This window comes from Cyprinodon tularosa, unplaced genomic scaffold (assembly GCF_016077235.1).
Source record: "Cyprinodon tularosa strain WSP-4 unplaced genomic scaffold, ASM1607723v1 ctg7, whole genome shotgun sequence".
Classification (NCBI taxonomy): domain Eukaryota; kingdom Metazoa; phylum Chordata; class Actinopteri; order Cyprinodontiformes; family Cyprinodontidae; genus Cyprinodon; species Cyprinodon tularosa.
In genome coordinates, this window is record NW_024039451.1 from 4,850,336 (window position 1) to 4,867,060 (window position 16,725).

The window sequence follows — 16,725 nt, forward strand, 5'->3', positions numbered from 1 at the left end:
CCAAGTCCTAAAAAAAGATTGCTAGTCTTACAAAATAAAATTTCCACACAGATTTTTTTTTTTCGTATAGACATTTTTATCTACACATAGTAGAGAAACTACAAGAACATTTGAAATACATCTGCATTAACAGGTTATAATAATAACATATCAGTAGATGTGAAATTCATCAACTCATTTTATAAACAAGGTGAAGGAGATGTAATTTGTAATTTTTATTTTTTTTACATTTAAATGCACCATCTTGTCATCATTGCTATTGATTATCTTACATTGCTAAAATTTATAATAAACAGAATTGTATACTTAAATTTTAAATAAACAAACACATAAAAAGACTGTATGGTTCAATACTCTTATGTGGAACAATTTATACAGTTAGGGGAGGTAATGTACAAAAAGATACACAACAATAATGAACTGCGGTCTTCTCCTGAGGCCATGCACAAAGTAGGATCTCTGAGAAGGCCTTAAATTGTCCGTAAAACATCTATAAACTGATGATATCATAATACTTTAACTTAAAGTGAATGTGAAAGGGAATTTTTCAATTGCCTAAAATTCTGAATTTGTGTCTTCAAGCAAAAATATAGCTGCTGTAAATTCATACAGAAACACAATGACAGTTAATGAATCATAATTTTAAGAAAATTATGTCTTTAAAATAAAATTTCTAAAATGTTAGGACAGATGTGATACACTGGGTATTTAAACAGGAAGTTTCATCTGCGATGAATATAATACTTGCTGTTTTTTTTTTTTTTGTACACCAAATCGATACTGTACAATGTTCTTTCAGCATGTAAAACCTTATAAGGGATTTCAGAATTTGACATTTTTATTCTTTATTTTGTTCCCCACCTTCCTCAGACATCAGTCCAAACTTCTGGGGTAACATGAATTTGCTGATAAGTGGTGGTAACGATCATTGGTACAAAAGGGTCGTAGGTCAACATGCCGAGAAGAATCCGTTTTGGATCAAGTGTTGCTAAATTTTCTCTCTCTGACTGAGGATACCGATGCCACGGCAGTCCTGGGCATTAGGCCAACAGCAGTGAGAGTCACAGTCATTCAGCATTTTTTTATTTTTTCCACAGCTTGTTGATCTTTACAGCCTCTGTCCAGGTGTTTGCTTTGGTCCTGCTTGCAATAACAAAATGCCAAGTATGAGCCCATGTTTTTCCAGACGCTTTAAGTGGAGTCCATTTGGAAACAAAACTTAAGCGAGAGTTGGTCATCTTTTACCAACACTGTAGTACAAAAGTAGCATGAAGTCTCCCAAATGACTTTTAAACAACTGAAAGAATGAGCTAAATCGTTACTGTCCTTTGGAAATGCAAGAAAGATGTGATATATACAGTTTATTTGCTACTTAGTGAGAGGAAATATGTGACTTCCACAAGCAGCTTGGTCTTCGTCCTGAAAGCAACGACTCCTGTGAATGAAGAAATTAACAATTTAGATAAATATTATTTTAGTAGTTTTAAACATGACTTTGGCATTTTCGAATGCTGATGGAGGCTCTGATAGTGAACAATACCAAACATCAAAGGCTTTGATGTTGAGTATGACTTGGTCACCAATATTTATTTAACTAATGTAACAGCTTTTATGTATTGCAAAGGTATTCCTACCCCTTAAACTATAAACCCAAAATGTATGAGTTGGGATTTATTTTATTCACTCATAGAAGTAAGACCGATAAATCATTTTAATTTATGTGACTTCCCTGGCTTTTCATTTTAAAGCGAACTAATGTCTCTGTATATGGTTTGTGCTCTTTGTTCCTGTTCCAGCTTTTGGAGCGGAAAGAAAAGCATAGGGTTTTAAAAACCATTTTAGGGATATAATTTCAAAAAAAGAATGTTTATTTTTATTTAACCCCTTATAATAACACCACAAAGAAAAACCAATAAGTAAACTCTGTAATTTCTCTGCAGTATAGATATAGCTGCTCTGTGAGGCCTCAGAGGTTTGTTAGAGATCATTAACAAACATTAACAAGATGATGTGTGCAGGTAAATTAAACCAAAATGAAACTGTTTTGATCGCATGGCTGTGACTATCATTTTTTTCATTTTTAATTTTGTTTAGCAGGTGCAGAGGAAATACTTGTTAATGAGAAGATTAACAGCTGAAAATTGAAGGAGACCTGATCAGTAATATCAATAAGTTAATTGGAATCAAGTTACCTTTTCAGCTACTTGCTAAGATGAGAGCTGATCTTTTCCTTTCTGATGATATTTGCGTAGGGAATCTGGAAGACAAATAAAGAACCAATTAATCAAATCTTTTTACTATAAATACTGGTTATAGAAACAAAGTTTAAAATCTCTGCTTTACCTTATTTTTAACAATATCATAGTTTCAAAGACAATAAAAAAAATTTTAATTAATTAAACATCATACATAAATAATACATTTGTAAAGTTCATTTGAATATCTATGCGAAATTAATGTCTCATTACTCTCAGACTTCATCTGCTGCTTCTAGACACATTTGTCAGTTACCGTGCATACGTGCCTTAGCGCACTCACAAATGCTCGCAAATGAGCATAAAATCTGTTGTCTGCCTTTGTGTTTTCTGCTTTTTTGGGGACACAGATGTAGTTTGCTCAGAAGTGTGCATGTGTGTGTGAGGGCCATGCATGCAGTCTGCCGTCACGTGCTCATAAGCGAACACAGCGGCGGAGTGTGTCAGAAAGCAAAGACAAACAGCATCTGTCAGCTGATCTGCCAGCTGCTCCTGTGATTGATGTCAGCGGAAACAATCAGACGGCTGCAGAGGAACTTCTCACCCATGAAAGACGAACTGCGTGATTGGTTTTGTCTTTTGGTGGACAAATAAACAACTAAACTAGTGTTGATGTGAGTGCTAACTTAGAAAGTGGTAATTTGATTTCTGGTTAGATTTAGCCATGAATTTCCTTCTATTGATTCTGCTGAAATATTTTGGGAAATTAATGTTAATATTATTAATACTTGAAAAAAAAATCACATGCAAACCCATTTTGAATGTATTTATAGTGCAAGCTTTTCAGCAAAGGAATTTATTAGTAAGTTAAAGCCTATTCCCTTTTAGTATTTAGTAACGTATCAGTTTCCTCACCATCTGTAACTGCTGGACCATTTCTTCTCTGTAGGCGAGCTCTCTTTTCATCTGATCTTGAAAATTATCTGAAAAAAGGGGTAAAGCATTAATGATTGAACAGAGCAGGCTAGATATAGACGGCTATATAACAGTGGGAAACCCTGATAAAGATATTGATAAGTTGAATAAAATAACTTACGAAAGACTGGGAAAGGAGAAGTTCCCTTAAGGGCATGAAACTCTTGCTCCAGTCTCCTCCTGAAGTCGATCTGCTCCAGGAGAACTTTCTGAAGTTCTTCTACAGAAAGACAAAAACAAAGAAATACGAAGACTTGAAACTTTAAAAGAAAAGAAAGGAAAGAAAGGTGTGCATTCATTTTCATGGGTGTGCTAAAATTGGGTTCTTTAGATTTATAAACTAAAAAAAAAATTTACCTTTCTCCATGTTCTCCACATCCTTCTTCAGAGTGACAGGAGAGGCTGCTCCTCTGCTCTGATCCCCTAAAAACACAAAGACTTATTTAATAAACACATTATATAACCCCATATTTTATTTATTTATTTATTCTACAAATTATAAGTTTTTGCCAAATTTTCTCACAATCAATACATATTTTTACTGACAGGTAAGAAAAACACGCTCAGCATATATAGGCTATAAATGAAACATGATGGAAGATTTCTCCAATTTGTGACTCTGGTCTTTGTAAAATGACTATTAGGCGTTCAAAGCTACACCTAGATTGCTTATTCTTAATTATTTTTCGATGTAAGACATGGAAGACATGTCATCTAAGGCTTCTTTTAATGTTGCCCTACTTGTCTCCTTTGCGTGAACTCTAACTTGCTGCAATTCTTCTTCTCTCCTCTGGGTGTCAGTGTAGGATTAAAATAAAGAAAATGTGTCCCAGAAAATATGGACCAGTTGAAAGTTATTGGTTATTGGGAAAAGGAGAGTACATACCTTGAAATTTAAATAATCTATTTAGCACGAGCATAATTTTAACCTAAATCAACTAGAAGACTCCGACATATAATTTGAGTAAAGTGGAGAAAATAAACATATTGGGAAATGTATTTTTGAATAAAATCTCTAATGGTACTATTACTGTTACTCCAGCTTCAAAAATCTAATATAGGATTTCCCAGTGTTGCAGCATCCAAAGCCAGGGGGATCTTTGATATTTTCTCCACTAAAAAAACATCTGCAGTCCTTTGTCAAAGAGTCAACGATGTATGTCATCACTCTAAAGAGTTTTAAAGTAAAGCATTACAGTCTCTCTGCTGTATTAACAGGCATAAAGACTTGAACACACCCAGGGTGCCAGCACTAGTTGTATTGAATCATGGGATTTTTTTACAATCCTACTCACTTTGTGTGTTTGTATATATAAAAAAAGTCTTTACATACATTTATGTAAGGAAGCATTAATGGTGTCAATTTTTCTCCTTGTGACTAGATGTACTTAAACTGAAGGTTGGAGTTTTTCTTTCTGTTTCAGTAGGAGATAACTGCAAGAAAAGATGAACTACTTTTGGATGTCTTTAATGTGGCTGCCAAAAGCAACTAATGTGGCTTTTCCATTTTCTTTCTGTCAAACCCAATTCTATTTACTTGAGTAAATTCATCAGATAAATTACAGATGAAACAGCGGTGCTGAAAATAGGGCTAAAAACAGCCCAACAGGGGCTGACAACTGTTATCGTATTATACCAGGATGGCTGGAGTCTTGAAGTGATGTTTATGGCTCTTTTGACATACTTTACACTTTAGCCACAAAAAAAAAGAGTGAAACATTTTTTTATTTGGAAAGGTAAAAAGAACGATATTGATAGAAAGGATAAAAAAATATATGTTAATTTTATTTTTATTATAATTGTTTATTAAGCTGCACCATTGACTTTTAAATATCTATATTTTTTGGTATTTTACATAACTATGGATAACAGTTTAATCTTCAAAAAATGTTCTCTCCAAACAAACTTTTAACATGTATGATTAAAATTACACATTTTTTACAGCTACTGTTCCTTTTTTTCCTAGATGGGTCAAAAATAGAATCTAGTGGTAAAAACTTGGTTTATTTGGCTGGATGTTCACCTAAAAGGTTACTTTGTTTCGCTTTTTATTTCATTAACTATAAGCTGTAGTTTTAATACTGCTAAAGAATGAATCTCAGCTAGTTTGGAACTTTGTTTTGGCTCTGTAGCAGACATCTCCATCACATGCTGGTTTCTACCAGTTTGAATTTGTCTACACTGTCATGCAAGCATGGATATGTGACAATGAGGCATTTTCTGGCTTAAATGAAGCAATCCAGTACCCTCAACATGTATATTCTCTTGCAGTCATTTCAAGTTCTGGCTCCTTCAGCCTCCCCATGCTTCTTCGTCTTTCTCCAATTTAGAGCTCTCCTCCTCTCCTCCTCGTTTCTCTCCTCTACTCGCCTCTCTCTGTCTCATTTGACAAGCAAATTTGCAGACAGTGCCTGAGGATAACAACCTCGTTTGACAGTCAATTAACCGTGAATAGTCAAAGCCAAGGCGGTTTGCATTACATAAATGGAAAATTAGATTATTTTTTCTCCCTAGAAACAGAGGGAGAGTGTAAAGACAGTGGAGGAGGGAGGGTGATGGTGGGACTCGGAGGAATCAGGCCTTCTAATCACGTAGAGCTTCCCACCGCCCAGGGAGACATTTGGCAATCAGGGGAAAGGTGGTCTCATTTAATTTGTTTCGTGAAATTTTTTGAAATACATTATACATTATGCGTGGGGATTATTACGGTGTCTGCATGTGCATGGGTTGAGCGAATGGGGGGGGTGTAGATATAAATGTTGGCACAGATGTCATAAAGCACTTTTAATGTCTTCCTGACAGATATAAAAAGGCAATAAGCTGCGATCTCTTTCAAACGGGAAGGAATGTTTTGCGCTGAGAAAGGGGAAAAAAGGCAATTATGCTGGCGAAGATATGGCCCTTGGATGGAGATTGCCAGCGCGCTGCTTATCTCTGAGCTGATGTTTTCTTGTTGAACTGTAACAGCCCCCCTAAGAGTAACATTGCTGGTGACAGAGAGCCACCGCGGCAGAGCGGCAACAGAAGCAGCTCTCTGCTGCTTTCTCATTTCTGTGTGTATTTATATAAATCCCTTAACTCCACATCTGAATACAGAGGAGCTTTCCCCTCACTGTGTTAAGCATCCTGAGTGCCATTCGTAACTTAATAGGAAAAAAGCAGCAATGCTTAAACCTGCAGTCCTGAATTTATTATACAAGAAATTTAATAAGCTTTACAAGTGTTTTGCATACCTTTATTTCCTCATTAAATACCTTATGATCTTTTTCTCTTGAATTGAGTGTTGATTTAGGATTTAGAGTTCAATATAAGAACCAAATGCAAATAAAACTAAAATACATAAATTTACCTAACAGTTAATTTTGGGAAAAAAAGCTAATTAAAAAATATATTCCTTCATTTTCCATCCGAAAGTACAACGTTAAACGGTTCAGCTGTACGTTTCATACCTGAGCTCTCTCTCCAGTAGTCGTGTGCTGAGGTTTCATTCTCAGGAACGAAAAAACTTCTCTGCTCTTTGTTTTCATCTAAAAGACATTTAGAGAGAAAGACAGAAAAGAGAAGGTTCAATAAGACCCATTGGTTGAGCCGGTTATCTGGACCAATTGATGTAATTAAGTGTTTCCAACTGAAACCTTAGAAAGAGAGAAAAAGGGACCCATTCACAGATTAAACCCACTGAATAGACAAAACAAAAAAAAAAAAAACATAAAAAAACAAAAGTAGTACATAGAATTCAATATCTGTTAAAAAAGAAGATTTGTATTTGAAATAGCACAGCCTTTCATTTAATAAAATTGTGGGTCATATAAAGGGCATAGGCCCTGTTCTGAAAGGCAAAACACTGATTTAGACAGTTTATGTATGAGGAGGAAAATCATATTTTTCAAGAACAAAAATATTTAACAGTTTTGAAAATCAATATGAAAATACATAATTAAAATTGCATATTGTTATTTTTAGATTTTTTTTCTCTATATTCAGGAAAAAGGCAACGGTGCACTGGTGACCGGGTCAATGATGCACTTGTGGATCAAAGATTTGCTGCATGGTCCCATCCCTCAGATCAACTGATCTAGTTTAAACTGCTGAATAAGTAAATGCTGTTTCTGTTACAAAAGAGTTTATTTGCCTAAATAGATGCAGACCAGTCAGATTAACCATACTGGTCATAATGTTATGCCTGTTAACGTGTTTAATTTATAGAATATTAGAGGCAGTAAATACATCCATGTTGATTACTTTATTAATTTATATTTAATATTTTTTTAGGAGCTTTTTTCTTGCTGGTGCCAGGCACTGCTGACCTGGAAGTTCCACTCAGAAGTTACACAAAAAGAAAAAAATATGAGAGACAAAAACCATAAAATGTCTTTTCTCACCAGAATTGCTTGAATTGTCTTTGGTTGCATATGCAGGCAGTCCTTCATCCCGGTTCTTCTGAGCCTGGAAATATAACAAGCATTTTATATACATGATCTAAACCTCCATACATAAAACATATTTCACTATAACTATTTCTGCTTGCAATGTTTTTATCCAATTGAGCCGTTAAGGTTTCTCTTGTTTTGAGGGCAGTTTTCTTTTGAATCAAATCTAGCATTAACATAGCTCTGATTTATGTGTCCCTTTTTACAGAAGAATTTCGCCTATGTAAATTTAAGAAAAAAATAAACTAGCTGGTTTAAAATGAGTGTATGCTGTTCTTGACAACCCCCCCTTTTCTCCTGTCAGAGGCCTGCTTAATGTAGGAGTCAGAAGGTTAAAGATTAGAGCTGCCCTAACAGGTTGGGGTTACGGGGGGCAGAACAAACACACTGTGTCCATTAAACAATCCACGCCTGGGCCTATTAGCTGAGATCAGAGTGGGGTGGCTGTTTCAATTTCTACTGGGAGAAACCAGGCTATCAATCTGCTTATGCAGATCACAGCATTGCCCGACTGCAGCACCATTTAAATAATAATTAGCTAAAGTGGCCTGTGGGGATATTTACGTTTTTGTACGCTGTGTCCTCTCGGTGGGGCGGGGTGGAGCTGGAGAGAGGCAAGCTAGCGTGAGGGGAGGCAGGTAGGCTGGGGGACTCCTGTATGATGGGATTTGAGGAGGATCCCGGGGAGGTGCCGGGATACATTCCGCCACTCCCTCTGTCCTTCCCTCGTTCCTCTCCAGCACTGTCACTCAGAACAGGGACATACAGGTTGGTCTGAGTCTGTGGTGGCCTCCTCGTAAATCCCCCTTCCTCCTCCTCATCCTCCTGCTTGGAAGACTCTACATCCACTTCCCCCTCTTCTTCACTTTCTGCTTCCTCTGCTTCCCCATCACCTCCGCTTTCACTCCCGTAGCTGCAGCTGCTGGTGGGTGACAGCTGCTGGTGTCTGTCAGTTCCGGGAACCACAACTCCAAAATCCTCATCTTGGGCTCCGTTGACTCCTCCGTTGTTGCCGTGGAGTTTAGCAATGCTCTCAGCATCCTTAACAACTGGGCGGAAGGCAGAGCCATAGCTGGGCTTTCTTGTTTGGAGAGCTGGGTTTTCCAGAAGTTTGAGCCATCCCTCTGACGTCACAGGGCGAAGGTCTGGGGTCGTAGTTGTGCACTCTGTGTCAAACAGGCCAGATCTTGGTGTGGTGGTCCCATTGCTGGGGGCCATAGCTGAACTGACACCATTTCCGTTGCTGCTTACAGCTCCAGCATCACTAGGGTCTGACAAATCCAAAAATGCCTGCCTGAGAGATGGGTTTTCTGTCAGGGAGGAGAGGGTACTGGGCTGAGGCTGAAGGTAGGTGGGGACAGGGATACCTCCTGCTGCTCTTGGGGGCCAAAACATGCAGAAAGGGGGATAAAAAGCGTCCTTCCGGCCAGGCCATAAAAGGCCAGACAGCCCCGGTCCTTTCTGCACAGCAGAAACATCACTGTCCTCCTTTTTCTGCTGGCAGAGGCCAAATGCAGGGAAGGGGTATGGAGATGGGAAGAGAGATGTAGGGGGAAACTTTTGCAGCATGCTGAAGCCTTTGCTTGGGACAGGGATGACAGGGTAGTTGCGTGGTGTTTTGCGTGGGGAGAGACTGCCTCCATCTAGATCATCCTCGTCCTCGAACCGGGCTCTTTTCTGTGCGCCCAGGTCGGGTCCTATCATATGAGGTGCCACAGTACCCTGGAGACTCTTCATGGAACCCATGGAAGCACACTGAACCGATGACGGCAGTGCTCTTTTTCGACTTCCTCCATTGAACATGGCTTTGACGTCTTCCCATGCATAAACCAACTCATCCGCCGGGTGTTTGTCTGTTAATTTGAGGTGTCTTCGCCAGGAGTTGAAGTTGGCAGCATCGGGCTGGGTGTACTTGGCATCTGGTGTGCGGTGAGAGTGGAAAATAAATTTATTTGGAGAAAAGTACATGTTGCAAAAGGAGCACTTGATGCATTTGGCTCTGGAGCTGTTGTAGCGTGCTGGTATGAAGTTACCCCGGCAACCCCAGGCACACTCGTGCGTCACATCGAAGGCAAAATTGTCGGGCAGTTTCGGTGGCGAGTTCTCTCCCAGAAAGGACTTGCACAAGCGCTCGGCTTCACGCTTGGTGATCATGCCACACCGTCGTGATGAGATGGGCATGGCTCCGGCCCTGCGGAGGATCTCCAGCTGAACTGGAGTACACTGGACACAGGTTATCCCCAGTGCCACTCGCCGGTTATGAATCTCATTGTAACTGTAGTTCTTCAGGAGAGTGTTGGAAATCTGTGCCAGGCAAAGTCTCTCATTGTTGTCAATGACAAGTGACACAATAGGAACGCCATACAAGATAACCTGACCCACCTGGTTGGGTTTGAGGGGGGAGGAGGAGGAAGGAGAGGGGGAGGATAATGAGGAGGATGAGGAGTGAAGATGAGCAGGCCTGGGTGGAGTGAGAGGCTCCTGTTGATAAGAGCCTGTTGAGTTTGTCATTATTATTTCACTGGGGCTTGAAAGATGAGCCTTGTCCATGCTTGGAAAAAAAAAAAAGTTTGCAGATGAACCTGTTGGAAAACAGAAATTTGGAGATCATTGTTCTTTTTAAAAAAGTCATCATGTTGCATAAATAACTTCAAATATACACATACTGCCTAACTGTTGCAAAACACAGGTATATATATTTTTTTTTTAAAGGAAAAGAAGGGCGATAAAGAAGTAATGTATTACTTTATCCTCTAAATGGTTTTGGTTCGTTGTTTCAGTATTTCTTAAGATATAATAAAACAAATCAATTTGTAATATTAAAACAATTCTATTTTTTACATTTCTTTTTGGTAATTTCATTTGAATTAATACATTTCCTTTGAATTCAACAAGAAAAGTGAAAAAAAAAATTTAAGCCTCCATCTTCAAAATTTTTATTCTTTTAATTATTATTATTTTTTTTTTACAGATTTATGAAGTTCTTCCACTGTAGTTTTTTTTTTTTTTTTTTTTTTTTTTTTTTTTTTATCAGGTAATTGTGAAAAATTTAACTGGGGTATAAGAAAAGCACATCTTCCTGAAAATCTTCAGAGGGAGAAATATTACAACTAAATAAATCAAACTAACTAAACAAATGAACATTAAATATAATTTATAAATCTCCTCTGTAAAACAAACCTTTAATTTAAATGCAGTTTGTGGAAAGATCTTATTTTTTATTTTTTTGACAGACAAAAGTCGTATAAAGTGAGTCCTAAAGTGTTGGATAGAGCACCACAAAGCAGTACAATTAGAGGCAGCATAAACTCATTTTTGTTTTGAATAAATTCAAAATTAATTAATATAGTCAGTTGTATTGCTTTGTAGTGTTTGCTATACAATTCAGCATCGTTACCCTGTTTCTGTTTTTATTTTCTATTTTTTTTTTTTTATTTTTTTTTTGGATTGCTGTTTTAAAATCTTTAAAATACATAATTAAACTGCATTAAAAGCAAAAGTTTCACTCCATCATCTTTCATCTGTAATATAACAGTGCTTAGAGGAGACCGGTTTCATACATGCGACCTTCCTTTATCTTACTTTTTTATTTTATTTTAAACAACAGTGTATTTTAACTTAGCTGTTGTAGCTTTATTATTATCTGAAGTGTCGTTTAGACTGAATTAAACATATTACTTAGTTTTATTAACCGTGAACCTTTATCTAAACTCTATATTTAACAGCTGGTCGGCAAAAAATAATTTTATCCTATACTCCGACTGTTTAATTACAAACAAAAACACTTTATAAACATTGTTGCCTTCCATGTAGGCTATAATGAGGCCCGTGGAAAAATGTTGGCTTCGCAGGAAGAAACTTTTAAGCTGTTAACCAGAAAGACGCGCAATAAAAAAAACAGAAACGTGAATAGATAGGGAAAAAAAGAAGATTTTTTTTTAATGTATATTCTATTTTGTAATTTAGGAGATCACTGAATGAGAAACGGCCTCTAGCGAAAGCCGAGAAATAAAACAGAAAGGCGCATTTTCTAGGACAATGTTTGGACATGTTCTATTATGATATTTTAACTGTTTTTATAGCAGAGGATATAAACAAATTAAGAAGCGCTTAAAAAAATATAATGTAATATTAATCATTATGGAAGAATGATATCCTAATTATTCTGTTTATATTGACAATAAAAACATACAAATAATAATAAAAGTAAATATTATTGCAAAGTGGTTAAGATAATTTTCATTCATATATATAAACTAAAGAATGATATAGAGAAAGATTTGAAAGGAGCGATAAAACGGTTCTTACCTGTAACTTTCTTTACTTTTTCCGGTCGCACCAAAAGTCACAAACCGAAATAATTCATCCCACACAGCATAGAAAAATCATTTTTCTCTCTCTTTAATATTTCCGGGAAGCTCGCGCTGCTGGTGGCGGTGACTTTTTCTTTTACTGCGAACTGAAGCCGCTGGTGAGATGTGAGTAAACTACGGCGCTCGTGCAGGCTTTATCCCAGCTTTCAGAGCCACGCGCCGCACTAATCTCGCGCTCCTCCTCCTGCTCCTCTCTCTCTCCCTCTCGCTCTCTCTCTCTCTGAGTTTGATTGGCGTGCAGCGTCAGATCAGCCCTCCGTTCAGAGAAGGTTATTCACTTTCCTTGCTCTGCTGCTCTGTCCTACTAAACAGCTTTAATGAAGTCTTTTCAACCACCGATTGGATGCTGCAAAAGGACGTGTAGCAAAGATTTAAGCAAAAATAAAAAGTATAAAAATAAACACTTGACATTATCCATCCAATCAAACTTAGACTTCAGCACAGCTTCATCCACTTGCGTTAATAAACCAACATGGAATGGAAATTTCATAGGAGGGACAGAGAGGAGGAGAGCTCCGATTTAAGGATAGCTTCAGGCAGAAGTAACCGAAGCAGCTGCTTAAGCTGCCAGAGAGCCCCCAAAAGCAATAAGATTGGCACAAAACCCCTTTTTATTTTTTTTTGTGATACATATTTTCTTATTGTGCTAAAATAAACATATAACCCTTGAGGTTTATAAGCTACACTTTATGCAAAAGAATGTTGCAAAAATAAATCTAATACAAATATTGACAAACTGGATAATGCAAATACAAATATTTGCAACAGCCCATAATACCAACTCTGATTCCCTCTTGCAATCCTCTCCAACCTTAAACTAAGCTATTCTTTTAATTTGTCTTAAGTCTAGTAACATTTAAGTAACATTTATAACTTTAGGTCAGTTGAGTAAAACTATGCAAATCTTGCAAAGCGATACACGCCCAAAATCCACTGAAATCAGACTGCTTAAAAAGATGCTGAGATCAGAAACATGAAGCGGCCTCAAATATTTGGTTTGCCTTGGCAAAAGGAAAGCAAATAATCTATTTTGCATTCTTTCATTCTTTTTTCTTGTAGAGAAAAGCTTTAATGTCTTTATGTCTGGAGCACGCTGACAGCAAATACAACTTAAACATTTGTACTCAAAATTTCTTATGGCCACTAACTGTTTTTATCTTTTTCTTTTCACTACTGTTAACAATCACAGATACGACTCCCTGTAACTCTGTGTTGTTACTGTTTTTTTCCTTTGTTTCATTCTTTTTTTGGCCCTCCTGAAGGGATTTTTTGCTAAATAACTGTCAGGTCTGAGAAACAAAAATTAGATTCATTATATCCAAATATCGTACGTCTAATTAAAGTTGGGAAACACCATTACTGTGAAACTTAAAAGATTACAACCGCTGATATATATTTTATTCAATGTGCACTGATAACAAAAATACTGCTGTGTATTTTCACTGCTGGAAAATACACGATATTATCATATTCTATGGTTGCATCTAGCCTGACCAGAGGTGTGGAAAGGAGGTGGTAATGCCTTTCAATGGAGGGACCAAGGAGAGAAAAGGTGTCAGCGGAAACAGGTCAGAACCAATCAAGTAAATATAGATGTGATACAAAAAAATTTAAATTAATTAAAGCTCCTGCAGCAACCAGTTGATGAAATATATCCAGCTCATTCAGCATAATAATAAGCATCATTATAACATTGCTGTGTTGTTGCTGCAAAGTTTAATGATAAAACACTGTTGCATTATGGATAATTCTGTGTGTAAACTCCGGCCTCCTATGCTGTGATTGGACCTGTCTTTTTTAGACCAGCGAGTCTGGGACTGAGTCTGACTTATGTCCTGTTTAAGTAAGTCTAGCTGGTCAGGCTTCGGTACAACAGCATTGAAACCTTCAACCGTGTGAATACTGAGTTGTGGAGGCTCATTTTAAATGCAAGGCCCCCATACAAATCCTGCTCAGGGTCCTAAGCAGCCTCAATCCGTCTCTGCTGGAGTTACAAATTAATTACCATTAAACTGATGTTATAACAGACTGCTGGCACCAGACACAGTCAGAGGCAGAGAATGGCATGAAGAAATGTGTCTTTTAAACACAGAGTCATGGTGAACTAAAACAATGTCTGAACCACAGGAGCAGAAGCAGAAGAGAGGGGGAAATAAAAGCATGCAGCAGCAGACAGACAGGTATAGGCTACAGTCTGGGGGATCAGAGTAATGTCTGTCAGAACAGCTGATACCCACATTCAACAGTGAGAGGGCTTTTGGAAACTTGACTCTCCCTATATGTGCAGGTTGGTCCCAAGGGATCCAAAGCAGCAGGAAGTACACTGTAGCCAATGGGCTATCTGTTGTAATTGAAGGTAAGAGAAGATCAGAAGGGATGTACAGTGCTATATATTGCACCTAAATAAGCTACCAAAAAGATTAGGATCTTTACAAACTCAAGAAGTTTTAGAGCTTTACCAAACTTAAAAAAAAATGATACTACTTCTAAACTACTTACAGTAATTGAATCAGTAATTCCTTCCTTCCTTCCTTCCTTCCTTCCTTCCTTCCTTCCTTCCTTCCTTCCTTCCTTCCTTCCTTCCTTCCTTCCTTCCTTCCTTCCTTCCTTCCTTCCTTCCTTCCTTCCTTCCTTCCTTCCTTCCTTCCTTCCTTCCTTCCTTCCTTCCTTCTTTTTTACAAGCACTGAAAAAAAACTTCTTGGAGAAATCTCAGACACTGTGAGTTATTATAAGAGTTTCATCGCTCAAAGAAATATAAAAGTAAGAAAATATATGTAAAAATTTTCTTATCATAATATTTTTTCTAAATGAAACTAGTAATCATAGACATAAATAGTGCAGGAATTAACTATCCTTCAATCTTACTTTCAAGGCTGCGGATTAAAATGTGTTTTATAGTAGGCTACTGCATGGTGTGTAAATGCAGACCTTTTCACAAAAGTGGATAGTAAATACACACACACGCATATATATATATATATATATATATATATATATATATATATATATATATATATATATATATATATATATATATATATATATATATATATATATATATATATATATATATATATATATATATATATATATATATATATATAAATTTATATATATATAACATATATATAATTTCTTATTGTTAGTGGACTTAAAACATAACTCTCCAGCTTAGCGCTCAAGTCAGGTCAGCTGCTATTCTCACCTGAAATGTTTTCATTTTAACACAAGAGCATCTTGATTAACATCGCAGTGTCGCTTTGAGTCTCAGTCTGTGCGCGCATGCCCCTTGACGCATAAGCGACACACCGAGGGGAGCACGAGACCCCATCTGCTCGTTTTCAAAGCAATTTAGGTTGTCAGCGCGCGCCCTTTTGTCTCGCGAACAGACGCCACGGGAGGAACCCAAGGTGGGACAGGGCGGAGGAGATGGTGGCGCACAATAACCCTAGAATGAAACCAAGGATTTTTTTTTTTTTTACTGTACATTTAAGAATCGAAACAAGAAAAAAAGTATAGATAAAGTGATTAATTCCAAAGAATTTTTTATTTCTTTGATAAACGTATTTTTTTTCTTTAAAAAACGAAAAAAAAAAATTTTAAAACTATAGAGGAGACTTATGGTGATGCTTTAAAAAAACGTTTATGTCCCAGAATAAAGATGTCTGACATGACACTAAACCGCGTAAGGCAGGGGGGAAACTTATTGGAATACAATAGCGCTATTAGCCCTGTTGGAATACATTTCACTTTTTTTCATAATGCATTAGTCGCTCGCCCTACTGAGAAATTAATCATGCGTTTAAAAAAGAATTGCGTGTGTGACCTCCGCGGGTCAGAACAGGAGAGTGGAAAGAGAGAGAGAGGGAGAGCCCCAAAAACATAATAAATTAAGAGCTACAAGACTAAGTGAGCTTGAGACATTTAACATCAAATCTGTCAATAGATGACGCATGCCCCGGGCCAGTGATTTCCATATTAAAACGCTTCACCTCCTTTTGTCAAAACGCTCTCAATCGAGACGCATTACAACACAGTACCGATTTTATTTTGAGCTTGGAATTACTTCTGTAAATATTTCTCTTTTATTTATTTTGAACAATAAGTGTAAAGATCTCAATCCAGACTGTTTGGTTCATTTCTTTATTATAGGATAAATCGGAGTTTATTAGTCAAACAGCCTCCAGTTGGTTCTATAACAACATAGCAGCTCTTATATTAATTTGTTGTGGATTTAAAGGCAGATGTAGGCTCCAATATGGTGTGCAACCGCTCTGCGATCTCCAGTTTTAATCCTTACTTAATGCTGCACGTCTTTTCACTGTTCATCTGGGTCGAAGATTTAGCTCCCTTCTTATGCATATTAGGAAAAAAAACATTATTCTAATTGATATTTTTTTTCATCATTATTATAAATATTTTAAGGGGTTTCCTTTACTGGGCTTGGTACTTTCAGCGTGTGCGCGCGTCTGTGCGCGCATCCCCCTGTGCCAACAAATGCAGGTGCGGGTCATTACTCTCTCCTGCTTCATGGAAGCATCACTACATTATCACAATAAAACAATGCAGACACATTATTGGTCTATTTACAGTATTAGTCTTGCCATGTCACAGCCTATTAAGCTGCATTATTAGGCACTGTGTACCAACAATGGCCCGTCCTGCAAAAACAAACCGTCTTCTTAGGCTATACTCTCTTTATTTTTCAGGTTAAAGTCGGTTCCTTTGATTTCAGATTTTTTTAATCATAC

General features: G+C 37.1%; 1 protein-coding gene across 1 annotated transcript; it reads right to left on the reverse strand.

Moving 5' to 3' along the window:
* Window positions 1–191: 191 nt before the first annotated feature.
* On the reverse strand, window positions 192–12,120 carry skor2 (SKI family transcriptional corepressor 2). Its single transcript, XM_038268356.1, has 9 exons — window positions 11,909–12,120; window positions 8,165–10,182; window positions 7,553–7,616; window positions 6,620–6,697; window positions 3,528–3,593; window positions 3,292–3,390; window positions 3,111–3,178; window positions 2,193–2,257; window positions 192–1,435 (listed from the first exon to the last, which is right to left on the reverse strand). Exons 2-8 carry the CDS (start codon window positions 10,148–10,150, stop codon window positions 2,201–2,203), a joined length of 2,418 nt encoding a protein of 805 aa, XP_038124284.1. The 5' UTR covers window positions 10,151–10,182; window positions 11,909–12,120; the 3' UTR covers window positions 192–1,435; window positions 2,193–2,200.
* Between the last annotated feature and the right edge of the window lie 4,605 nt (window positions 12,121–16,725).